At 33.7% G+C, this 27,775-nt stretch overlaps 1 protein-coding gene across 1 annotated transcript; it reads right to left on the reverse strand.

Moving 5' to 3' along the window:
- Window positions 1-16,162: 16,162 nt before the first annotated feature.
- LOC114331056 (zinc finger CCCH domain-containing protein 15 homolog) lies at window positions 16,163-27,552 on the reverse strand. The gene is made up of 5 exons (XM_028280531.2): window positions 27,260-27,552; window positions 26,729-27,175; window positions 17,403-17,598; window positions 16,952-17,250; window positions 16,163-16,429 (listed from the first exon to the last, which is right to left on the reverse strand). The coding sequence occupies exons 1-5, from the start codon at window positions 27,329-27,331 to the stop codon at window positions 16,253-16,255; spliced, it is 1,191 nt and encodes a 396-aa protein (XP_028136332.1). The 5' UTR covers window positions 27,332-27,552; the 3' UTR covers window positions 16,163-16,252.
- Window positions 27,553-27,775: the final 223 nt, after the last annotated feature.

A 27,775-nucleotide genomic window follows, 5' to 3' on the forward strand; every position in this document is an offset into this window, starting at 1 on the left:
ATGATATGCAATTATTATACAGGGTGCGCCAAACCTCTGGTCTTCTTTGATTACGGCTAAATTATGAGATATACAAAAAAATGTCTATAACAAAACTAATGTGTATCAAAGGGGTCTATAATTGAAAATTATTTTCAATTATACAGGGTGAGTCAGAACGACGGTATGAACCAAAGTTGTATTTTTTTAAATGGAACACCCTGTATATTAAATCATTTTTGAATATATTATTTAAAAATATGAAAAATTTGTATAAGGTCTTATAGGCCTAAAGTTAATAATTTTCGAAATATTTACATTTTTATTGAGAAAAATGGTAATATTTATAGGGTTGTGGATTATGTTTCCAAGGAAATAAAAATTTAGGTGATAGGTCAAAGTTTTTAAAATATAGTGTTATTTTTAAATAATTTAATATTGTTTACTTTTAGCCATAAAATATACAGTGTGATCACTATTTGAAAATACAAAATTTTCTCATTATTTTTAAATGGGACACCCTGTATATTAGTTTTGCGTTTTGTAGTAAATATTACAATCTTTCTTTTGGTATAAGGTTGTATGTACCTAGCATGTTTCGTTTTGTAGATATTTAAAAAAAACTATAGAATTTACGTTTTTGCGGATTTTTTATTTAAAAATTTTTTTGCAAATAAAATAATTATAATCTGGTTTTAGAAACATACACTAAAATATAAAATATGAAAATAAAAACGTAATTAAAGATTAAAATGAATCGTATGCTAGTACAATTCAATTGAATTTAATAACTTTAAATTATTTTACAAAAAATTATTTTACCATATTAATGAATACATAAATTAGTTACTAAATTAAATAAACAACCAAATTTTAAGTCAATCGTAGTAATTCTTCTACCGCAGCAACTTTCCTGTACCAAATTAATTGTTAGTTATATTGTATTTACGAGTAAGATCAGTTAATAACTTTTTAATTTACAAAGTACATACATCTTGAGAACGTATAAAGTATGCTTTGAAACAAATGAACGTTATGGAAGTATATTAAGAAGTAAATAGTATCTATGTACCTACTCGTGTCACAAAAGCTGGTAATAATTTCTAATGGTTTCGCCCAAAACAAATGTCATATCCAAAAATTTTTCGGTTAAAAAATTAAAATTTAAAATATAAAAAATTGTTACAAAAATTTCAATACAAAAGTATTACCAGCTTTTGTGACACCAGTAAATACTATTTATATTAATAAATAATTTGGCTGATACATTTAACATTCATTTGTTTTAAAGCATACTTTATAATAATTTTTATATTCTCAAGATGTATGTAAGTAAATTTAAAAGGTAAATTAAAAGTTTAACTAAATACAATTTAACTAACAATTAATTTGGTACAGTAAAGTTGCTGTAGTAGAAAAATTACTACGGTTGATTTAAAATTTGGTTGTTTATTTAATTTAGTAACTAATTTATGCATTCATTAATATGGTAAAATATTTTTTGTAAAATAATTTAAAGTTATTAAATTCAATTGAATTGTACTAGCATACGATTTATTTTAATCTTTAATTACGTTTTTATTTTCATATTTTATATTTTAGTGTATGTTTCTAAAACCAGATTATAATTATTTTTTTGTTTTTAAATAAAAAATCCACAAAAACGTAAAATCTATAGTTTTTTTAAAATATCTACAAAACGAAACATGCTAGGTACATACAACATTATATCAAAAGAAAGGTTGTAATATTTACTACAAAACGCAAAATTTATATACAGGGTGTCCCATTTAAAAAAAATGAGAAAATTTTGTATTTGCAAATAGTGATCACACTGTATATTTTATGGCTAAAAGTAAAAAATATTAAATTATTTAAAAATAACACTATATTTTAAAAACTTTGACCTATCACCTAAATTTTTATTTCCTTGGAAACATAATCCACAACCCTATAAATATTACCATTTTTCTCAATAAAAATGTAAATATTTCGAAAATTATTAACTTTAGGCCTATACGACCTTATACAAATTTTTCATATTTTTAAATAATATATTCAAAAATGATTTAATATACAGGGTGTTCCATTTAAAAAAATACAACTTTGGTTCATACCGTCGTTCTGACTCACCCTGTATAATTGAAAATAATTTTAAATTATAGACCTCTTTGATACACATTAGTTTTGTTATAAACATTTTTTTGTATATCTCATAGTTTAGCCGTAATCAAAGAAGACCAGAGGTTTGGCGCACCCTGTATAAACGTAAATTTAATTAATTGTATTTTGCTTGCAGTACTGCATTTTAATAACTAATTTTATTTACTACATACAATTATTTACGTTTTGATAACATAACCTGAATCTTATTTTCTCTTCTTATTATTTTTTTGGGCTATGGCCTTGACAATGATCCAGTAACCAGGACTAATATAATTGGACAATATAATTAAAAGTGCGAATAAAGTTGCAGAGCGTAGAAATAGGGGTCGCTTTGCCGAACTTGCACGGTCCCAATAAAGGCGGGGAAGCACAAAATTATAGCGTCTACACCATTATCCGTTTTCCTGCACGTCTTTATAAATATGTCTGAGGATTTTACGTTAAAAACAGCCTCTATTTTTCTTCGCTTCTTGTCATAGTCCACATTTCTGACGCGTGAGGACGGATTGATAAGAGTTATGTATATCAATAATTTCGTTCTTTTTGTGACTATGTTTGATATTAAAAGTTTCTTTAATCCATAGTATGCTCTATTTACTATTTGATAGATATACGGGGTAGGGAGAAAGTATAGAAACACGGTAATTTCTGTGAACCCGCTGGAACGATTTTTATAGATTTTGGTTTTCTAATACGGCCGATATTATAGTGGTAATTACATTTTCCGTTTTTCTGGAAATCTAATGAACTTTCTTATTTCAAATGGAACACTATATATTTCTTGCGTTTTGAAGTCCTTAAAAAATACTGATTATTTTTTATGTTATATTCCCTATACCTAAATGCCATAATTTCGGAGTTATTGCTACATTTATTAAAAAAAATTAAACAAATTATAAAAATCAATTTTTTCGCCCCATCGCATCGGTACTCACTTACTCAACACACACACTACACATGACACTAGGTACCTAACTACAAAAATTTACCGTACCTACATACCGTACCGAGTAGACATTATTTTAGGTTCCTTGAATCATTAAAAACAAAAAAGGCCTTTTGTAATTTTTGTCTTTAGTTTATCGTTTCCGAACTATAAACAATTTAAAATCGAAAAATGACGATTTTCTAGGTTCAAGAACATAAGTAAAAAATAATATTTTTGAAACTATGAAGTGCGTAAATTCAAGCACAAACCTTATTTTATCAGTTACCGATAAGTAATTTGGGCTTATTTCATTTTAAGACACTGTTTTTTAGTTGTTAATGCAGCCCGATCGCCCGTTCTCTCATATACGCTTTATTAGAAGAAGGTTTGAGCTTGAATTTAGGTACTTCGTGATTTCAAAAATTATTTTTTTACGTGTGTTTTTGAACCTTGAAAATATAGTCATTTTTCGATTTTTTTCAGTTTTAAATTGTTTATAAATCAGAAACCATTAGCTTTAAAGAAAAATTCAAAAGACCTTTTTTGTTCCCAATGATCCAAAGAACCTAAAATAATGACTATCCGGGCCGAAAAATTTGATTTTTATAATTTGTTTAAAAATTTTTGTTTAAATAAATGTAGCAATAACTCCAAAATTATGGCGTTAAGGTATAGGGAATATAACATGAAAAATACTAGTATTTTTTAAGGACTTCAAAACCCAAAAAATATACAGGGTGTTCCATTTTAAATAAGAAAGTTCATTAGATTTCCAGAAAAACGGAAGACTTGACAACAATGTAATTACCATAATAATATCGACCTTATTAGAAAACCCTTACCCACCAAAATCTATAAAAATCGTTCTAGCGGTTTCCGAAAAATGTTTCCCGTGTTTCCATATATATATATATATATATACTTTCTCGCTACCCTGTATAAGTCTGTTGATTTCTGCAGTCATTGTGTTACTTTGGTTGAATTGTGACCCTAGATATATGAACTTTAACTTTACTCCTTCAAAAGTACTTATCATAGAGGTATATATTAACATAGAGGGAGCCTACCTTCCGCGCTTCCTGACGACAAGATCTCATGGACTGGTTTGCTGCATCTCTTTCTAACACATTGTATCGAAAATCTATGATGACATTCACTGTGAATATAGGCACGGAAGAGGAGGACAACTGTAGCAGCTTTACTATGCGTAAGAGTGAAACAGCACTAATCCAAATAAAAAAGATGGTGTCGTCACTTCGCTCTGAATGACACTCTCTCTATGCTAATATATAACTCTATGGTACTTATATGTTTCAACCGTTAGATCTTCGGGTTTTGCTACTTGCTTATTGTTTGTCATCTGTCAAAACTTTGTTTAACTGGTATTAACGGGTAGCCCCAGTCTGTGCAGCTGCTTCCAATGGGTGCGTTCGGACGACCATAGCGGCTGGCGGTCAGCAGAAATCGGCTGAGTGGTTGTATCCAGCCGTGATAGGGAAAGCTTAGTAAATCTCTCAGCGGCTGACTTCCAGCGGTGACGTCTGACAGCTACTGCTGGCTCAGCTGTCCAGCCGCTGTGGTCGTCCGAACGCACCCAATGTCTTGAACGATTGAATCAGGTCCGCCTTTCTTCTTTCATTCCTACTCATACATTTCCATTAATAATGATAGATACATACCTACTACAACAGATGACCAAGTAGAGAGATGGAAAGAGAATTTTCAGGAGATGCTAGGCACGCCCAGGGATAACGCAGATGAAATTTCCAAAACGGAGATAATAGCAGCTATCAAATCTCTGAGATAATAACTGCTATCAAATCGATAACATTGCTGTCGAAATACTTAAAACTGATCCGCATCTAACTGCTGAAATTTTGCTCCCCATAATCCGAGAGGCGTGGGAAACAAACCGCACCCCAGCGGGCTGGAAAAAAGATAACATTATTAACCCTTTGCGGTCGTTGTCATGTGATACATGACACCATTACAACTCGTATAAATTTACTAACAATTTTGCCAACATGTCGCCTGGCATGTCATACATGAAAATCGTAAAACACGGATTTAGTCATTGGCATCTCTAGCATGCCGTATATCTAAAGTCTTATAACTCGTTAACCATTCAATAATAGATGACAATTTTAACGGGATATTTGAATTGCTCGGTAAATTTCGGTTGAGAATCGTCCATATCGGTTTTTCGGTACATCCTGGTAAATGTTTTGAATGTATTTATGTTTGACCGTGCACGTGCTAAACATCATTCCATTTCAATTAAAGAGAAGTGTTAAGGTGTTGATTAAATAAAGATTGTGTTAATATTTTTAACATGAGTACAAGAAAATATATAACTCAGGCAGAGTTAGAGGCCATATAGTCTAAGATCCGAATATAGGTCGATCTGTTCCCATCTGCTTGTCGAATGAAACATTTTTTTTATTAAATTTCATATATAGACTAATATTTCTAAATTCAACCTGTTATTGCTTGTTTAACATGTTTTGTTCAATTCTACCAAATATAAATATTTTAGAAATAGAAAACAGATAGAGCTATTTTAAATAATGCTGTTAGAAATATTAGATTGATTAAATGGCTACAACGACTTCAGCGCACTTTAATGTGTCAAACAGTGACGAGTAGTTCAGTAGGCATGTAATACATGCCAACGACCTGTACGACACTTCACTCGTCTTCGCGCTCGACCGCAAAGGGTTAAGCTTCCAAAAAGGGGCAACCTCACACTACAAAAATTGGAGAGGAATATCCGATAAATAAAATTTTCACGACCATCATACAGGCTGGCTGTAGACCAGAATCCTCCTGCATAGACCACATTAATACTGTGAGGGTAATAATAGAACAATCAGTTGAATGGAACACACCCCTATACCTGGTTTTTGTTGATTTCGAATGTGCCTTTGACAGCTTATCTCATGCTGCTATATGGAAAATTTTAGAGCTACGAAACATATAATTTCCATTATAAAGTCACTGTACACTGAGGCGAAATGTAGCGTGACACAATGTGATTAACAGTGACGAATTTACTAGAGTCAGACAGGGAAGCGTGCTTTCTCCGTTTCTTTTTAACATAGCTACAGACTATGTTCTCTCCAAACTAGACTCTGGCACAAGAGGGATACAATGGACGTTAACCACACGCCTAAGCGATTTAGAATACACCGACGATATATCTGTCTATAAGGACAAAGGTTCCAAGATGTGGCTGACCAATTGGAAACACTTTCCACTGAAGCCAATAAAATAAGTTTGAAAATCAATATTAGTAAAACTAAGTCCATGAGAATAAATGCAAGGAATAACACGCTATTTACTATCGACAACATGCAGATTGAAAATGTGGAAAACGGAGGTACAGAAGACATAAGTATGAGGATACGAAAAGCTCAACAAGCATACAGCATGCTCAAACCTGTTTGGAGGTCTGGTGAGTATATTACAAGTATAACGGTCCCAATGCATATATGTTTTTATCGTCGTATAAATATATCAGGTCCGACCCTGTGTGACGAATAAATTAGACGTATGGTATTGCGTAATTCTTTTTCCCATATTACGATGTATTTTTCGTTGCCCGTTCAAGTATCAATTTGGAAATTTGTTTATCTTCGACGAATTATCAAAAAGATTCATAGGCGTAACCAGGGGTGGTTTTGGGGGTTCTAACCCCCTTTGGATGTATTTTGAGCTCTATACGCTTAACACCATTATTATTCCATACCCCCAGAGACCTTCAAGTAGATGTAACCCCCCCTTAGGATCATCCTCGTTACACCTCTGAAGATTTAATGATTTTTCGAGACTAAAGTCTGAGTTTTTGTTGATAAGAGGTACTCATTAAGATCAGATTACTGTATCTGGTGATATATACGATGATTGCACTTCTGTGGGAATCAGGAGAGCCTTAGCTGATGTGGCTCTATGATTTGGATTTGTCAAAAGAAGATTTACGAGTTTAGTGGGCTGTGACTTAGTGATATCCTGTCTATTTTATTGGTAGAAGAAATATTTGGTTTCTTTTAATTGGATAACTATCTGGTGATTGCCAGAATGGGAGGTAATTTCTGTGTTTGAGACCAGGAATCTTGTCTTGAATTGGTACGAGAGAAATGGGTCAAGATCTAGCGCTACGACAGTGTATAGTCGCGGACCGATTTGGTCTAGTCCGCGAGACAGTTTTGGTTTATTGTCTGTAAGACAAATTGAGTTACCAGATGGAGCGAACTCCAATCTATTTAGTCTGTTTTCTTAGTGAAAAAACAAATGTTGGTTACAGTGAATACCACGATAGTATGTTTTGTGTCTAGTTCCCATGTATCGGAAGGAACAGTTGTTTTTAAGAAGAAATTAATACAAGTTCGCGGAGCGAGTTTCCCAACTTTATAATAAAATAGAAAAACTCATTTTTTGTAAAACAAAATTTTGCTATGTTCAAGTGAACAGTGTTTACATTGTTCCAATGTTGGGATGTTCCAGTAACAATCAATAATTAGCAGTTACCTTTTTGTAAAATAAAACAAAAACTTTGGAATTTTAATCTCATATCATACAATTTTGTGAAATTGTACTCTAGTTCAAACAAATGTAAACTGTTAAGTGTTGGGCAACGATAGTTCCAGCTGAGCATACTAGATCTACGTTAGCTCTAATCATCAATGCAGTCCCAGGTCACCAGGTACTCGTAATAAACAGTTTATTCTTTCTTTTGAACAATCATACTCGCGAAGGACTTAAATTTTTTTTTCATTAATTTCAATTCATTTTTACCATCTTAATTTTTTTGTTATAAATAAACGACTATTATGTTATAACTTTTATCAGTATTTTTTTTTGCACACTACATCCCTTATCCTTATTGTTGGAGAGGAGTACATACAATTTACGACCGCAATGGTAAGTACCAACCTACATCAGATGGAACGACATTGCAAGTAACTTTCTTTAATTTTAAATAAGCACATTGCAGTAATTTTATTTTGATTTTTAAATGGTGCCCAATACTATCTTTTAATAATAATTGTTATTTTAAAAACCCACCCCCTTAAATCTCTGAAGACCGTAGCTTACCGGGACATCCCAAAAAGTAGCACCAAGAACATCACGCCTATGACCTACATAAATTTTTCACCTGTTTAGGATTACTAAATAACTACACTGTTTGAATATATTTTTTTGTTTATTTAATTTAACGTATCTAGGCCGGCTACACAAATGGCTCCCATTCGTGGGGTCACACAAGGACAAAGATTCGAATATTCCAGTCAAATATCATGTCTGTTCTACTCTACCGATGTAAAACCTGCAAAGTGACAAAAAACCTTACAAACTACAGGCCTTTGTTAACAAATGTCTACGAAGAATTGTTCGTATTTTCTGGCCAAACATCATCAGAAACGAAGATCTACTACACCTGACCCAACAAAAGAGCGTAGAAAAAAGTCCAGGGTTGGATCAGTCATACTCTCCGAAAAAATAGTTCCAGTATTGCAAAGACTGTCCTAGGGTGGAATATCCAAGGAAAAAGAGGTCGCCCAGCACAAACCTGAAGAAGATCCATCATGGACGAGCTAAGAGGTCAAGGAAAGTCTTGGAATGACGTGAAGGCCTTAGCGCAAAATAGAACCAGATGTCGCGTTTTCACTGAAGCTATTGGGATAGACCGTAATCGTACCCCCTCCTAACTGCCAAAGTGTCATGGCCGCCGTCGGGACCTATTGTGCTGACATTTACAATGTTTACATATAGAAAAGTTTGTTTTTTTCTGCTTATAATGCCGTTTTCTAAAGATATTAGTGAACAAAATCGATTTGCTAACAATATTTAATATATTTTAAATGTGCTAAAATTGGATTCAACAGCAAAAGTCGCATAAATAACATATAAATAACGAATTTGTTTACCTATTACAAATGGGGTTATGTGGTTGTAACTGTTTATTTTGGGAATAAAATGAAAATGATCAATTAAACGACTGGAAAACTGTAAGTATTACAATTAAAACATGTTTATCCTATCACAAGAGTTCACTTCATTTTAAGAAAGCTCATTATTATTATACAATAGACATTTATAAACTGCCATGTACTTTTAAGGTTACTTTTGATCTGTTTTCAAAGCTTATGATTAAATGTTACCTCTTTATTAATTAGATTTACCAACAAAAGATGCATGATTAAGGCCAAATGCAATTCCTTTGCTAAAGTCATAAAAAAAATACCAATACAGTTAACAAAAATATATTAAAAAGGTCTCTCAAAAGACATGAAAATATACAACTCAAAAAACTAGAGAATGTAAAGAAAGCCAGGTTATTGGAAATGGAATTCCTGTTTAATTGAAAGCCAGTAAAGTAAACTATCCAAGACTTTTCAGAATCAAATGTGTCAACTTGTAAAAACGATTATTCTGACATTTTTAGTAAAAACCAGATTATCCTCAAGAAAAATTCTGTTTTAAGTGAAACTCGAAGTCATATATATGTATAAATATTATGTTGTGAATGTGTCATCTTTGAATGAAACAAATTTTTTACCTAAACAATTAAATGTATGGATCTAATTAAAAAGAATGCTGAATCAAGTACAGTTATAGAAATAGAATCCTTTGAACTTCTAAATGTGATTGTTAAAAGTGTCGACATAGCTACTGCATAGGGATTCGAAAGGGATAGACTTGTTATGAACACACTTGATCATGTACTTCTTACTGTTATAAAGTTGAAACAAAACTTATTTTATGCTTTTTTATCAGTCACTTTTAATTGTGTATCAACTTTACTTGGTACATCGTGCAAAAATTGCTAAAAATGCAAACATTATATTTATTTTCTGTGTTGCTTTGGATACTATGATTGAATGTCTTCCTCTTTTAGATAGTGAAGTGAAGAACATCTTGAAGTTCCAAGATGAGGTAAATCGAAATAATTGTATGTTAGAAGGACAGAGAATACGAAGAAATGTTATTGCTGCATATTTAGTGTAGTGAAATACAAACTTCAAACATTATAATATATTTTTTGATTTCAAACATTTCATATGATTATGAAAGAACATCTTCCTCTTTAAAACAATGAAGAAGTGAAGAACATAATAAAGTTCCAACCAAAATGATTCCAGATGAGGAAAATCGAAATAATGGTTGTATTTTACGTGTATAGAGAATACGAAGAAATGTTATTGCTGCAAACTTAGTGTAGTGAATTAAAAACTTATTGTCAAATACAAATCAATTTATTTCATACTTTTATAATATATAGTGATATAATTTTATGTGTTCAAATAAAAATATTAATAAATAAAATACAATAAACACAAATCATGTATATCTTACAATGAATTACAAAATCAAAAATTAATTACAAAAATATCAAAATAAATCTAAAATATTAAAAAGTGACCCATAATTTTTATAGTACCTACATACTTTGGTTGGTACTCTAATAATTTGGAGATCCATTAAAGTTTGTAGATGGAAATTGCAGGTATCTAAAAAATATATAAAGTAACTCAACAATCTCTTTTCAATTAGGGTTGCAGTTGATAAAGATGACCCTTGCTCGGGAAATCAAATGTATCTAAAAAAAAATTAAGTAACAGCTTTCTAACAAAACAATCTTAGCACGAAATGGAAACAAAGATACTGGTAAGTATTAAAACATTTTTTGAAAAATCTTTCTGAAAGTGAAAATAAAGACTACTCTCTATGGGAGCAACTAAAACTGGGTATGCTTTACAAAAAAATGTATCCAGAACAAACTTCTCTATAAGGCAATACTACTACAAGTCTGGATGTACAGGATTTAAATCTAGGGAACTGCCAGTAACACAAATATGCAAAGACTACAAAGATTCCAATCCAAAGTCTTTCATGATGTCTGATTTTTTAGTACCACTACCAAATATCACGCTAAACTTAAAATTCTTACAATTCTAAGTTAGCTTGAAGATAGCTTGAGTACACATAGATAGATCCAACCAAATAAATAAAAACATTTAATGTATGTAAAATGTCTGTTAGTCTTCTTCCACTTGCAGAAGATATTTTCAGTTGTTTGTGCCACTGTGAACTTAAGATGTCTAATATTAACCGATGATAAATTTGTGAAAACTGATTTTAAATATTTAAAAACTTTCAGAGATATTTAAATTTTCGAAACATCTTATAAAAGAGTGAAAAATATTCAGAGACACCTTACAGCCATAAACCAGTAAAACTAAAATATTTAATGTTTTTGTATAAATTAATATTAATATTTATGAACTTTTTAAATATATTTTTAAAAATTTTATGATAAATGAAATGTTTTTGAGTAAAGGCAATATTTTTTTGTATGGTAATAGAAAAGATTAAGATTTGAAATCATATACAGCATCACATTTTATAAATTATAATCTTTTTATTATAAAAATAGTAATATATAATTATAATACTACAATCACAATAAAAATGCACTAGAAAAAAACAAACACAAGACATGATGAATGTTATGAGGAGCGCTCTCAAATCATGATTTACAAAGTTTATACATTGTAAATCATGATTCGGGAGTGCTATTTGTATCATTCAACATGTCTTGGGTTGTTTATTTCTATTGCATCTTTATTGTGAGTTTAGTATAAGAGAATTACAAGTTTTATGTTAAATCTTCTGAAAAAAATTTTTGTTAGGTATCATGTCACTCTTACCAATTTTATCCCATAAACACTTTGAAATAATACATTTTTTGTAACATAAGCAATTTATATGTAACTCTATCTTTAATGAAACCCTTCTTTATTTTTTAGTTCCATGACTGTTATCAATTGTTGGATATCATATTGGCTACCATATTCGCTATTGTGGCTTTATTGACAGCAGCTCTAACTAATGATGATGGAGTCGATTTTCCATACTATGGTCTTAGATTGTTCAGCTATGATTGTGAGATTCTACCAGAACCACATTTGCCTTGGATCTTTCTCTGAATTGTTAAATGCAAAAGTTCATATTTTTTAGGGTGTTTAATACCTATGTATTATCAGGCTGACTGCCACGGCGGGCGTATACGCCCGCTACCTAATTCTCCCAATATGCCCCGGCGGACATATACGCCCGCTATGCCCTTGACTAATATATGCTTGGGCGTATGGGCTAAAAGTGTTAAAAGTACACATTTAAGGCACGCATGTGAAAGTTTGCAGAATGAGCGAAGCGAATTCTGCAATTCACATGAGTGCCTTAAAAATGTACTTTTTAACACACATATCATACAATATTTTTTCTACAAACGTAATTACTGGACAATATCTGCAAAAACTTTTTTCTACAACCGTGTTAAAAATTCAATTTTTAGCACTCCATACGAGCATTAAAAATGCTACATTAAGGCACTAGTGCTTTAAAATTTTTATGGCACTGCAATTTGTATTGACCGTATAGAGACAATTTTGATGTAATGTCAAAAAAATATAAAAATGGAATGTCAGTCAAGTTCAAGCAAAAGTTTTTGTAGATATTGTCCTGTAATTACGTTTGTAGAAAAAATATTGTATGATATGCGTGTTAAAAAGTACATTTTTAAGGCACTCATGTGAATTGCAGAACTCGCTATCGCTCATTCTGCAAACTTTCACAATGCGTGCCTTAAACGTGTACTTTTAACACTTATATCATAAATAACTATTACTTGAACTTGACTGACATTCCATTTTTATATTTTTTTGACATTACATCGAAATTGCCTATACTGTCAATATGACCTGCAGTGCCATAAAAATTTTAAAGCACTAGTGCCTTAAAGTAGCGTTTTTAACTCTTGTGTGACTCTTGTATGGAGTGCTGAAAGTTGCATTTTTAACACGGTTGTAGAAAAAATAAATTTTATATATATTTTATCTAAAAAAGCATTTAAGCACTTAAATATTTTTTCAAAAATAGAATATTTTTATGAACTTCTTTAATTCTTTTTTATTTTAACTTTAATACAATCTGTTATCATTATAACAATATGACAGATATAAAAAATGACACAGTGGGAACTACACTCAGGGGTGAGAACTCTTTACATATTTATATTAATTTAGTCTACATTACCATATTTCTGACTTTTTTACAAATGAGTAACTTCTATCTTCTTCCCAATGGTGTAGAGATCTGTAACATTTCTTAACCCTTTAGTGCCCTAGTTTGCTTCAAGGCGGACCATAATAAAAATTTCCATGCTTACTATTTAAGTATTTTATAGCTGCAATACCGAAACCAGCCTCTGGACTAGATCAGATAAGCATCCAGCTTTTAAAAGTTTGGGCGATCAGACAGATTTTTACCCTATAATTTTTCAGTTTAGCGTGATATTTGGTAGTGGTACTAAAAAATCGGACATCATAAAAGACTTTGGATTGGAATCTTTGTAGTTTTTGCATATTTGTATTACTGGCAGTTCGCCAGATTTAAATCCTGTACATCCAGACTTGTCGTAGTATTGCCTTATAGAGAAGAAGTTTGTTCTGGATACATTTTTTTGTAAAGCATGCCCAGTTTTAGTTGTTCCCATAGAGAGTAGTCTTTATTTTCACTTTCAGAAAGATTTTTCAAAAAATGTTTTAATACTTACCAGTATCTTTGTTTCCGTTTAGTGCTAAGATTGTTTTGTTAGAAAGCTGTTACTTAACTTTTTTTTTAGATACATTTGATTTCCCGAGCATGGGTTATCTTTATCAACTGCTACCCTAATTAAAAAGAGATTGTCGAGTTACTTTATATTATTATATTTTTTAGATACCTGCAATTTCCATCTACAAACTTTAATGGATCTCTAAATTATTAGAGTACCAACCAAAGTATGTAGGTACTATAAAAATTATGGGTCACTTTTTAATATTTTAGATTTATTTTGATATTTTTGTAATTAATTTTTGATTTTGTAATTCATTGTAAGATATACATTTGTATTTTATTTATTAATAATTTTATTTGAACACATAAAATTATATCACTATATATTATAAAAGTGTGAAATAAATTGATTTGTATTTGACAATAAGTTTTTAATGCACTACACTAAGTTTGCAGCAATAACATTTCTGCGTATTCTCTATACACGTAACATACAACCATTATTTCGATTTTCCTTATCTGGAATCATTTTCGTTGGAACTTTATTATGTTCTTCACTTCTTCATTGTTTTAAAGAGGAAGATGTTCTTTCATAATCATATGAAATGTTTGAAATCAAAAAATATATTATAATGTTTGAAGTTTGTATTTCACTACACTAAATATGCAGCAATAACATTTCTTCGTATTCTCTGTCCTTCTAACATACAATTATTTCGATTTACCTCATCTTGGAACTTCAAGATGTTCTTCACTTCACTATCTAAAAGAGGAAGACATTCAATCATAGTATCCAATGTAACACAGAAAATAAATATAATGTTTGCATTTTTAGCAATTTTTGCACGATGTACCAAGTAAAGTTGATACACAATTGGACGGCGTTATGCATAACTCGACCAAGCGCCATTTCTTTAATATCGAGATAACAGCGGATTCTGGTGACACATAGCTAAAACTATCTTGGAAAAAATCCCTGTTATTGTCATGTTACGGTTACTAAGAAAAACAAAATTAAACCAAGCTACATTAATCCACTTACCATTAAGCAACCAAGAAACGAAAAACTTTGAAGCCATTTATCTCAAAACTATGTTTTGGCGCTTGGTCGAGTTATGCATAACGCTGTCCAATTAAAAGTGACTGATAAAAAAGCATAAAATAAGTTTTGTTTCAACGTTGTAACAGTAAGAAGTACATGATCAAGTGCGTTCATAAAAAGTCTATCCCTTTCGAATCCCTATGCAGTAGCTATCTCGACACTATCAACAATCACATTTAAAAGTTCAAAGGATTCTATTTCTGTAACTGTCCTTGATTCAGCATTGTTTTTAATTAGATCCATACATTTAATTGTTTAGGTAAAAAAATTGTTTCATTCAAAGATGACACATTCACAAAATATGACTTTGAGTATCACTTAAACAGAATTTTTCTTAAGGATAATCTGGTTTTTACTAAAAATGTCAGAATTGTTTTTACAAGTTGACACATTTGATTCTGAAAAGTCTTAGATAGTTTACTTTCAGGCTTTCAATTAAACAGGAATTCCATTTCCAATAACCTGGCTTTCCTTACATTCTCTAGTTTTTTGAGTTGTATATTTTCATGTCTTTTGAGAGACCTTTTTAATATATTTTTATTAACTGTATTGGTATTTTTTTTATGACTTTAGCAAAGGAATTGCATTTGGCCTTAATCATGCATCTTTTGTTGGCAAATCTAATTAATAAAGAGGTAACATTTAATCATAAGCTTTGAAAACAGATCAAAAGTAACCTTAAAAGTACATGGCAGTTTATAAATGTCTATTGTATAATAATAGTGAGCTTTCTTAAAATGAAGTGAACTCTTGTGATAGGATAAACATGTTTTAATTGTAATACTTACAGTTTTCCAGTCGTTTAATTGATCATTTTCATTTTATTCCCAAAATAAACAGTTACAACCACATAACCCCATTTGTAATAGGTAAACAAATTCGTTATTTATATGTTATTTATGCGACTTTTGCTGTTGAATCCAATTTTAGCACATTTAAAATACATTAAATATTGTTAGCAAATCGATTTTGTTCACTAATATCTTTAGAAAACGGCATTATAAGCAGAAAAAAACAAACTTTTCTATATGTAAACATTGTAAATGTCAGCACAATAGGTCCCGACGGCGGCCATGACACTTTGGCAGTTAGGAGGGGGTACGATTACGGTTTATCCCAATATATTAATGTTTATAATACTGAATAGAAAATTTGATAAGCTTTCAAATGAGCTAGCACACGACCCCTATTCTCATTTAAAAAATCATCGATTGTCATCACGCCCAGACGGATGACGTCACTAGTATGATATGTGAAAAAATAAAAACTGTCTCGAGACTTTTCCTTAAAGTCGCCGGCTTACGAAATAGCGAATTTACTCCTTTCATTTGCACCATACTGTAGGTGTTTATAAATAAAACAAAAGATTTAAAATTTTTAATATTCTATTTACATTTTTTGGGCTTTAAAATTAAAAAGTAATCCGAAAGGGTTAATAAAAAAATAACCCTTATTTTTTATTCCTCTAGGTCGAGTTCTTGTAATTCTTCATCTAAGTCTTCCAAATCTGACTCGAGGAAAAGGTTTTCGTTAATAGCCACCGCTGTTGCACCTTCAGCTGGTTTTTCATCAGATGTTGTTGGTTTTACATCTTTAAACCTGTCTTCTGTTGCCACGGTACCTGTTCCATCAACCTACAAATTTTTTATAGTGTGTTTTAGGACAAAATCGACATATCTTCTATTAATTATCATCTCCAACCCTTATTGAGTCTTGCTAAAAGTCTCTGTACAACTACAATAATAAAAAAGTTAACGAGTGAAATCCATAAAAATATGCTTGTAACCTATTAAAAACTTCTAAATACAAAAGACCCTAAGTCACTTACTTTTTGAGTTATTTGCGAAAAACCGTCTAAAAACGTGTTTTTTGTTAGTTGAAAAATGAACAAATTCACTCACAAATAATTCAAAAAGTATTAACTTAGTGAAAAAATTCTATAGAACAAAAGGGGCTTAGAATTAGTCAGTTTATCCACTGCCGGACTTATTTTGAAGATATGTTTTTTCACTCCCGAGAGGCGGTAAGAACATTTTTTTCTTTGACATGTTAGCTATGTGTATGTCAAATTTCATGTCAATCTAAGGGGTTCTTTCAATTCGGAACAAAAACCGTGAGTAAATGGACTGTATAAAAAGACCTACAAAATATATTACCTCTTGTACGTCATCTCCTATTATGCTCAAATCTATTTCCTTATAAACAATGGCATCTTCTTCTTCAGTAGGATAAGCCGTAGAATCAAATAGCTCATCTCCATCTTCCATGTCATATTCAGTAGCCAGATCTGGATTGAAACTGAACATTTCCCTTCCAGAAAGTCCAACTTGTCTGCCAGCCTTGAATTCATTTCTTTTCTTATCTTCATCTTTCTTGAGTTGATCTTTCTTTTCCTGTATCTTCCGTTTCTTCCAAGCCAAAAATGTTTCCAATGTAATTCTTGTTTGATTGGGACCTAAAACAGTATCAAATTGGTTCCAAACACTACGGAAATGATGCCTACTAGTATGTTCCAAGTGTGTCCAACATTTTTAGCAAATTTTAGGGATTCCGAAATAATATATTAATATTTAAGCTAAATAAACCATTAAACATTGTGAGACATACCTAAAGCTGCCCTCTCCTTTTCTATAAGATCTTCTAGAGTAATTTCATTTGCTTTATCTTCTAGTTTCTTTTTATCCTTTTTAAGGACAAATCCAGGTGGCAACGCATGTCTGTAAATGCACCCTTCTCCTGTGGGACATGTCCAGAACCAACCATACTTTGACTTTTCTACTGCTTCCAAAAAGTGTTTGCAAATCTACAAAAACAAATATACAGTGGGCACATAAAGGTTGGAATAAATTCATTTTTCACGAATGGGCAATTTTGGAAATAAATCTTGAAACAATTTGATTTTTATTCTTAACCTTTCAACTGCTCTGGGCTTATACAGAGTGGGCCAAAAAAAAGAGTCCACCTCGATATTTGGCAGTATTTATAAGATTTTAAGGGAATGATGAAACAGGTCGATTTTTGATTTAAGGGGGGCACATTTTTACGGTACATACATCTGTCATTTGTCAACGCCCTCCCTTCCACATCCCCCACCACCTATTTTTAAATAGGAAATAGGGGTCGTGTACTAGCTCATTTGAAAGGTTATTCAATTATATATTCAGTAATATTAACATTGACATAATCATTTCTACAGGGTGCCCAAGACAAATTATTTTGAATTAAATTAATTGACACAAAAAGAAGAATGTATGTAATTTATGTAACTCAAAATACATTCTACTGCTGACAGAAAACAGAAAAAAATGTTTATTTGATAAATAAACATTGTTTGTTGCTTAAATTCAATATTCAACCTACCAAGAGGCAGATGGGTGATAGCTTGAACATTGAAACTAAGCAAAAAGCAATGTTTATTTATCAAAAAACATTTTTTTTCTGTTTTGTGACAGCAGTAGAATGTATTTTGAATTAAATAAATTACATACATTCTTCTTTTTGTGTCAATTAATTTAAATAAATAATGTTTTTCTTTGACACCCTGTATAAATAATTATGTTAATGCTTACATTACTGAATAGAGAATTAAATAACCTTTCAAATGAGCTAGCACACAACCCCTATTCCCTATTTAAAGATAAGCGGTGGGGAAGTGGAAGGGAGGGGTTGACAAATGACAGATGTATGTACCGTACAAAGGACATCGCACACATCTTATGGAAAATATAATGTCACTCAAATTCAATAAAATTTATACGAATAGATTCGTTTTAAATTAATGGTCAAATCTTATCATTGCGCCAACTCTTAATTATGATTAATTAAGGCGCAAATTGCAATTAAAGTTTATCGAAATCACATTTTTGGAGTCAGTAAAAGTGTCACTATTGCTCTGGGTGCTATTCAAAAGGAGCTTAAACCCTGCTGGGCCTAAGCGGATTAGTGAAACTAATCCGCTGATTTATGGAGTACCGACAATTTGGGTATTTTAAAATATTTTTTCTCTCTCTAACTTATGTATTTGTACACCATTTGATATGTAACCATTTGATTTCAGATTTATTTATATCAATTTCTGCTCTTATTATTGAAAATATAGAGTTTTTTTTTTTTTTTCCCCTGGAAGCCGTCTGTTGTGAACCGGTTGTACTGCAGCCACTTGGCTTATTGTACATCTTCCATTGTTTATGAAACCCATTCCAGAATTCTGGAACCCTGTACCAGCTTGTACAGGTCTAGTGGGTGGGTGCCATATAATTGTGGAGTCATTTCGATGTATCCGAAAAGTGTTTGCCGCCTCCGATCCAATGCCTCACAGTCATGCAAAATATGGTTGACTGTTTCAGGTTCTCTGTTACAGAGTCTGCAGCTCAAGTCTCCATGAAACAGCCCCATTGTATGCAGGTGACCCTTAACTGGCGCATGTCCAGTGAGGAAACCTGTTATGACTCTGAGCTGATTCCTGCTTGTTTTCAGCAGTAACTCAGCTCTACTAGCACATGTCCGTCCGATATACATCTTGCCATGTGTTTGACCGGGTACACTCTCCCAGTGTGAGTTGTGTTGGCTTCGGATCCAGGCTTTTTTTCGTTCGCGGACGGTGCTTTTTGGCACTCCCACGGCCGGCTCTGGACCCAGGTATTTTGTAGCTGATGCTCTCTTGGCAAGTGCATCAGCTCTTTCATTGCCGTATATGCCCCGATGACCTGGAACCCATACCAGTATAACACTGTTATGTTGTGCCAGTCTATCAAGTTCTTGTCGACATTCCCACACCAGCCTAGAGTTCACCTTAGGGCTTATAAGAGCCCCAATGGCTGCTTGGCTATCTGTGCATATGTTAACCCGCTGCAGTTCGAATGCCCTCAGGTTGTTTTCTCTTGCACACTGCAAGATTGCAAAAATCTCTGTCTGAAATACGGAGGTACATTCTCCCAGTGGAATAGAAATGTTGAAATTTCCACCACTATAGAATATTCCTGCGCCCGAACCGTCTGCAGTTTTAGACCCGTCCGTATACCAGGTGCAACCCTGCAGTCTGGGTCGAGAGTTTCCTCTGTCCCATTCGTCTCGTGGGCAAATGTCCACTTGAAAAGGTACTTCAGGCATATATCTTGATGTCATATGGTCAGAAATCATCATCCATTCGGCATCATTAATTTCATTCGTTATTTTACTATGTCCTGATTTAACTGGTACGTTGCTCAGGTTTTCTCGCAGTCTATAATAGCCCATTCTCGCCTCACCTCTTATTGTTATATGTAAAGGAGGGAGATCCAGTAGTGCCTCCATAGCTGCCGTAGGTGTGCCCCTCATAGCCCCCGTGATCCCGAGACAAGCAAGTCTTTGCACCTTGCTTAATTTGATGATGGCACTTTTTTGCTGCACTTTTGGCCACCATACCACTGATGCATATGTAATTGTGGGTTTTACTACCATGTTATAAGTCCAATATACCATGTCTGGTCTCAAACCCCACATTTTTCCATGAGTACGTCTGGCTACCATTAACGTAGATACCGCTCTCTTCGTTATTCTTTCTATCTGCTGATTCCAAGTAAGTCTTGAGTCTAATATTATCCCGAGATACTTTACTTCACTCACCAGATTTAAATGTATACCATTTAGACTTAGAGGACCCAATTCCTCTGAATTCCTTCTTTTAGTAAATTTCATGATTTTGGACTTTAGAGGACTGATGTTAAGCCCTACATTTGAAGTCCATTCTGTAACTACTGTCAGAGCCTGTTGCATTCGATCTCTGACTGTACCATTAAATTTTCCGTGGGCTAAGATGACTAGGTCATCCGCATAGCCCAGGACGTGATGCCTATCGTTGTCGAGTCTAGCTATCAGGCCATCCATGACCAGATTCCACAATAGAGGAGATAAGACTCCCCCCTGTGGGCAGCCTCTGGCTACCTGAGCTGACACTGTATCCCCTAGCAACGTAGCATATATCACACGGCTTCTCAGCATGCAGTCTATCCATCTACAGCTTGTTTCGTCTATTCCTTTTAGACGGATCGCCCTTGTGATCGCTTCGTAAGAGGTGTTGTCAAATGCTCCCTCAATATCGAGAAATGCACCCAACATCACCTCTTGGTTTTCTAGAACGTACTCCACTCTCTGTACAAGATGGTGCAGTGCCGTTTCTGTGGAGACTCCCGCTCGATATGCATATTGTCCCCGATGTATCGGACTTTCAACCAATACACCATCCCTGATATGCCTATCGAGCAGTTTTTCTAAGGTCTTCAGTACGAATGACATCAGACTTAATGGCCGCAGAGACTTGGCCCTTTCCTGTCCGATTTTGCCAGGTTTGGGTATAAAAGCCACCCTTATCAGCCTCCATGCTTTTGGTATGTACCCCAGCCCTAAACTAGCCTGCAGTATCTTACACAATTTTTTGAAAAGAAGGTCGTTTCCCTTCTGTAGAAGTATTGGATAAATCCCGTCCGGACCCGGTGATTTATATGGCTCGAATGAGTTTATTGCCCATTTGATTTTGTCCTGGTTTATAACTTCTTTTGCCACATGCCAGTTTTCCCTAGAACCATAATTCATGATGTCCAGTCCGGTTTGCCATGTGTCTAGTGGTATCAGTTTTGTCTCAGACTCAGGAAAGTGTACCCTGAAAAGCTCTTTCAGGGTGTCTTCACCATTCTGAGTGTATTCACCTGACTCTTTTTGGAGCGAGGGAATACTTATCTGAGGGTCCTTTGAGAGAACTTTATGGAGCCTTGCCATTTCTGAAGTCCCTTCTATCTCTTCACAATGCCCTCTCCACGATTCTCTTTTTGCCCTTCTCAGTTCCTTATTGTAGTCAGTCAGAGCTTTGCGATAATCGCCCCACTCGCCTGACCTTTTGGCGAAATTAAATTTTCGTCTAACCTCTGTCCTTTGATTTGCAAGATTATGATTCCACCAGGGAACTTTCCTGTTGGAATTCCTGACTATCTCCGGACAGTTGTCTTCGAACGCTGACGTGACAATCTCTTGAAATTGTTCGGCAGCCATGTCTAGGTCCAATGTATGCCTTATCTTCCCGTTAATCCTGCCTAAGCTATATTCTATGTCTGCTTGATATGCTTCCCAGTTTGTTTTACGAGGATTACGATAAGTTTCCTTGATAAGCTCATTGCCTGTCATTTCAAAACAAATGTGTCGATGGTCTGAAAAGGACACCTCATCTGACACATGCCAGTTTTTCACAGTTCTAGCCACGTTAGTCGTGGCAACTGTTATATCAATCACCTCCTTCCGTCGTGAAGTCACGAAGGTTGGTTTGTTTCCTACGTTTAATATGTCTAAATTATGTTGCATTATAAACTGTAGTACTGACTCACCTCTTGCATTGGTGTTTGTACTGCCCCAAGTCAGATGGTGCGCATTCGCATCACAGCCAATGATCAATTGCAATCCATTTTTCCTGCAATCTCTCACTAGCTGCTCCAATTCCCTTGATGGTGGTTGTTCGGGATCATCATATGGGAGGTATGCTGATCCGAAAACTATCTGCTTCACCCCTCCTCCATCTATGATCTTCATCTTTACCGTGGTTAAATCCCTGGAACAGTGATTTATCAACGGCAGTGTTTTGATGTTTCGTTTGACTATTATGCAAGTTCTCGGGACATCGGCAGATCGGCTATATATAAGCTCTCCACCAATACCCGATAGACCTCTTATTTTGCCCTTGTAAACCCAGGGTTCTTGTATCAAGGCTACATCAAACCTTCTCATGGCGACAGTAAGTTCTGCCGAAGCTGACTTACTATGCTGGAGATTCGCTTGCAGGATTCTGATTGGAGCCATCAATGCCTCTGATGGTTTTGAAGGATATCTTTTCAAGTCTGTAATACGCCTTGAAATTTGCAGCCTTCAATGTTTTATAGGAGACCTCGTCGATCGTGTATATGAGGATTTGCATGTCCTCTCCGACCTTCCGATTTTTCAACAACCAGTCTTCCGTCTTAAGGTCTTTATTTTGCCTCTCTAAACGGGTTCTGACTGTTGATTCTTCAGCCTCTTTCTCGGGGATGCGGGCGAGGACCATAGGGCGTTTTGGCATGTGGCTGGGATCGACCACATTTAAGTCGACTCCTTCCCACAGGCCCTCCATAGTCCTTACCACCTCAGTGGTCCATTTTTTGGTATGTTCGTTAGCACAGTTTACCCACAGAGTACCTGCGCTAAACGATGTTTTATGGAACTGTAGCAGTTGATTTTGACTTCCAACAGGAGCCTCATCCACTGCTAGCTTTAGTTTGTTGATGATCAGGTCTGCGTGAGCCTGATCTAGTTGAGTATCCGGATGGTGCCTGTGTGCCACCGCTATCCTGAATACTTTTGTGACATTGCTGTATGACCTAGTCTGCTCATGAGAGCTCCTTGGTCTCTTAGCAACCCTTTGTTGCGGGGGGGTAATGGTATTCTCCCGCGGTCTCTTTTTACCCTCGGGTTTTACCAGTACTCCCGTTTTGTTTTTATGGGGATTTGCTGTGGTCCATGTTCCAGCAGCCATTTTTGCCTTTTTCGTCATCTTTCTTTTTTGAGCTCCAGAAAGGCGTTTTTTGCTACTTTGTGCAGAGTCTGTTCCGCTTGGAACAACTTCTGGCTCAGTATTTGGGACAGATACAGAATCCACGACTGAAGTCACCTCTGTGTCCGTTCCCGTTTTTGTGTTTGTTTTTTCAATCTCGTTCTCCATATTTGTTCCCACGAGTTGGGACGAATTGCTGTCAGGCACGGCAGTGCGCCCTTACCGTGCTAAGGCTATAATCCCCCAGAGTTCGCCATCTCTCTAGGGCATCGCTTTAGATACACTTTACTCCCTGTACCATGCATCCCGTCGGCACGATGGTGTTACACCTTAGGATTGGGAGGATGGATCATTTGGCGTTACCCAGGGTGCACCACGTGGAGGCGATCCATCGCTACACCCCAAAAATATAGAGTTGGCGCAATGATAAGATTTGACCGTTAATTTAAAACGTATCTATTTGTATAAATTTTATTGAATTTGAGTGACATTATATTTTCCATAAGATGTGTGCGATGTCCTTTGTCCGCCTTAGATCAAACATCGACCTGTTTCATCATTTCCTTAAAATCTAATAAATACTGCCAAATATCGAGGTGGACTCTTTTCTTTGGCCCACTCTGTATGTATGGTATGCATAAAATTGCTCTGGACATACATAGTACATATACGTTTCGTTCAGAAAAATTATTTAATGACGAGCTGCTCTTGCCGTATTAACACAATAAGTTAGGACACGTAAAAGAACCAATAGTGACCACCGCCGCCTAATAAAATATGTATTTGAGTTGAGTCAGCATACTTCGTGTACCTAATGACTTGCCTACATTTAATCGTTAGTTTATTTTGCTGAGTTTACCTAGTTGTGTTGTTGTTTATTGAATTTTGATCTAGTTCTTATAAGTATGTATATTATTCATTTTGAAATGGCACGTTTTAAAAAAAATTTAACAGACAAAGAACTGCATGAAATTCTGGCTAACAGTGAAAGTGACAAGGGGAGTATTGGAACTGAAATGGGTGATTTTGACAGTGTTTTTGTGTGGGTGATTTGACAGTGTTTTTGTGTGGGCGATTTTGCGTTATTTAGTTAACCTGAACAATTTCTAAACCATGCAAAAATTAATATTGTTAATAAAAAAAAAACCATCGACTGCTCCGGAAGTATAGTTACATATTTAAGAACATAAAATGCCGCACGGTGAGCACTGAGTGAAAATTCAATTGCGCAGCGAAATGGTTAAATTACGATTTTTTGCCATATATATCTTATTAGTGATGCCATCCATCTGGGTGTGATGTAATCAATGATTTTTTTTTAATGAGAAAAGGGGTCTTGTGATAGCTCATTTGAAAGGTTATTTAATTCTCTATTCAGTAATACAGTAAAACCTCCGTTAACCGAAACGGCTGACAGTTTCTATAATTTCTTCAATAAAAATAAAATTTTTATCATAAAACGGAAACAATTTGATATTAATTTGTCAACATCGTCAACTTTGCCTTTATACAACTAAAGAATGCAAGTAAATTTACAACACATTATTAAATCACCTCATAGTATTTTTTAATACCAACTTTGACCAAGAATACTATGTAATTTGATACAAGAAGAATACAAAAAACAATGTTATTTTTAACCGCAATTTTTGTTATTCGAAACGGCCTACCCTCCAATTATTTCAGTTAACGGAGATTTCACTGTATAAACATTAACATAATTTTTTATACAGGGTGCCCAAAAATTTTTTTTTAATTAAATTAATTGACACAAATGGAGGAATGTACATTTTACTGCTGCCAAAAACAGAAAAAATGTTTATTTAAAAAATAAAGATTGCTTTTCACTTGAATTAAATGTTCAAACCACTAAGAGACAGACGAGTGGTAGCTTTAACATTGAATTTAAGCGAAAAACAATATTTATTTGTCAAATAAACATTTTTTTTCTGTTTTTTCACAGCAGTAAAATGTATTTTAAGTTAAAATAAATTACATACATTCTCTCTTTGTCTCAATTAACACAATGCGTGCAGGTGTCTGATCTTAAGACTTATACTCATGACTAGTCATGACTGACAAAAAAAATACATATTTAAAATGTGTATAATCAATAGCATACTTGCGCGACGTCCGCACATTGGTGAAGGCATACATGCGGCTCACATGTCTGCCATCCACGTGGAACCTGTTAATTTAATTTGAAAAAATTTCTTTGTACACCCTGTATAAGTAATTATGTTAACATTTATATTACTGAATATAGAATTAAATAACTTTTCAAATACGCTATCACACAACCCATACTCTCATTTAAAAAAATTATTGATTAGGTATGTCATCACGCCCAGATGGATGACATCACTAGTATAATATATATGCCAAAAAATCATAAATTAAAAATAAAAATCGACCTGCTTCGGAATTTATTTCCAAAATCGCCCATTCACTAAAAAATGAATTTATTCCAACCATGACCTGCTCACTGTATACCACTTTATCTCAAAAAACGATATTTGACATGTTTTCAAAAGAATGACATTTGAATAACCAATAATCAAAATTAAGGGCAGCCAAAGTCCGAAAATTTAATTTTTTAAGTTTTTTTGAGTTATGTTATGATTGAAAATTATTCTCTGAAATCTTCTCTTTTCAACAATATATATTATATAACACATAGTAGAAAATATCCATGGTTACAAAATTATTTGTTTTTTGACGGTTTGCACTCAACTTACTGTGTACTGGTCAACAGTGTAACCAGGATTATCCTAAGGGGCCAATACCACCAATTTAGGCTCAAAGTACATCCCAATGGGGGGCTGTGACCCCCAAAACTCCCCCTGGTTACGCCACTGATACCAGTAGCTTTCTTTATAGCTTATTAGAGTATTTTATGTTTTTGCGATTTCCCAAGTACTATGTTTTTTAACTTTTGATGTCAAATATCTCTGGATCCTTAGAGGATAGCAGGTCCAAATTTTTACAGTAGTTGTAGATAGATAATATCAAGTCCCAGGTAAAGTTTTATTGAAAAATGTACAAAAACAAGTAAAATAAAAAATTAAATCTAAAAGTTTTTGGGTTTTTTTGTATGAGTATTTTAAAAAAATTTAAAACAAATGTTTCTTTTACTCTAATTTTACAAGCATCTACACTGGACTAAATAATATATCTAGTTTTAAAATAAAATAAAAATTTGGCCTCTCAGTGCTTTGGTTACAGAGCTATGTAACATAATGTTAACATTGTCGTTAAATGGGACTTCAGGTGCCCTTAATACTCTTTTAATTCAACTTGTCTTAGTGACAGTTAAAAAGCAATAATGTTTATATTTCATAGTAAAAGCAAGCAAATACCAAATATAGTAAAAGATAGTGCTTACAATATCAGTAGTTGGCATCTTTCCTTTCTCTCCATGTTTCTTTTCTATCACTTCCTTTAATTTAGCTTCATCCCAATTTTCCATAGTGTCATTGTCATCTTCATCATTTCTCATATCAAAATACAATGAACGCTTTTCTGCCTTTCTTTCTACTGCTAAATCATGAGAGAATTTGCATTTGTCACCTTTGCCACATTGTCCTTGTTTAAAGAAGGCACATACCACAGACTTAGGATCAGCACCTTTATCTATTTTTTGTATCTGGACTGGTTTAAATAGAGCAGCAAGTTCTTTCTGTTCTTTGAGCTTTTTCTCCTTCTCTAATTTCTTTTGATCTACTGCTGTTCCTAGCGGATGAATACCACCGGACTTAACTTGTTTTTCCACTTGTTGGATAAATTTTTGCTGTTTTGCTCCTTTTTTATTTTTCAAACCAAAAGTTTTATCCTACAACAAAAAATAAAAGTATATAGTACTCAAATTAAGTCAGTATACACGTAGAAAAGCTCTAAACCCAAAGGCAATACCTACTTCTATAACTTTTTCCTTCTTTTTTTGCTCAGTTTTTTTGCTGGGAGCACCTGGTTTTGGTTTCGGAGGCATCTTTGCAGAGCTAAAATTCTTCTAAAAATCAACTAGGTGGTTAAGGTTAAATACAATAGTAGTTGTTACGGCTACAATTTAAAGCGGAAGAATTATAGAAACATTAATAAATTTTAAATCTGGATCAGAATGTCATGCAGTCCTAAAGTTGACAACCAGTTATTTCACCGCATCCACATTGTCTTTGACTGATGACTGTTCGTTTGTTATATGCCATACGTCAATGTCATTCAATTTATTTTAAAATGGTACTACCGATGACGTACTTATAAGTTATTGGGTACTATTCATATTCATCGATATAAATATAAAAGGTTAGTAGTACTAGGTTTGTTCCAACACAATGAAAAACCGTCATGTATCATGTAAAGTTGGATTTATAGTTTGACGTAGCGTAGACGTAGACGCAACGTAGACGTAAGAAACGGACTGGAGACGGAAGAA

Source organism: Diabrotica virgifera, chromosome 2, assembly GCF_917563875.1.
Source record: "Diabrotica virgifera virgifera chromosome 2, PGI_DIABVI_V3a".
Taxonomy (NCBI): domain Eukaryota; kingdom Metazoa; phylum Arthropoda; class Insecta; order Coleoptera; family Chrysomelidae; genus Diabrotica; species Diabrotica virgifera.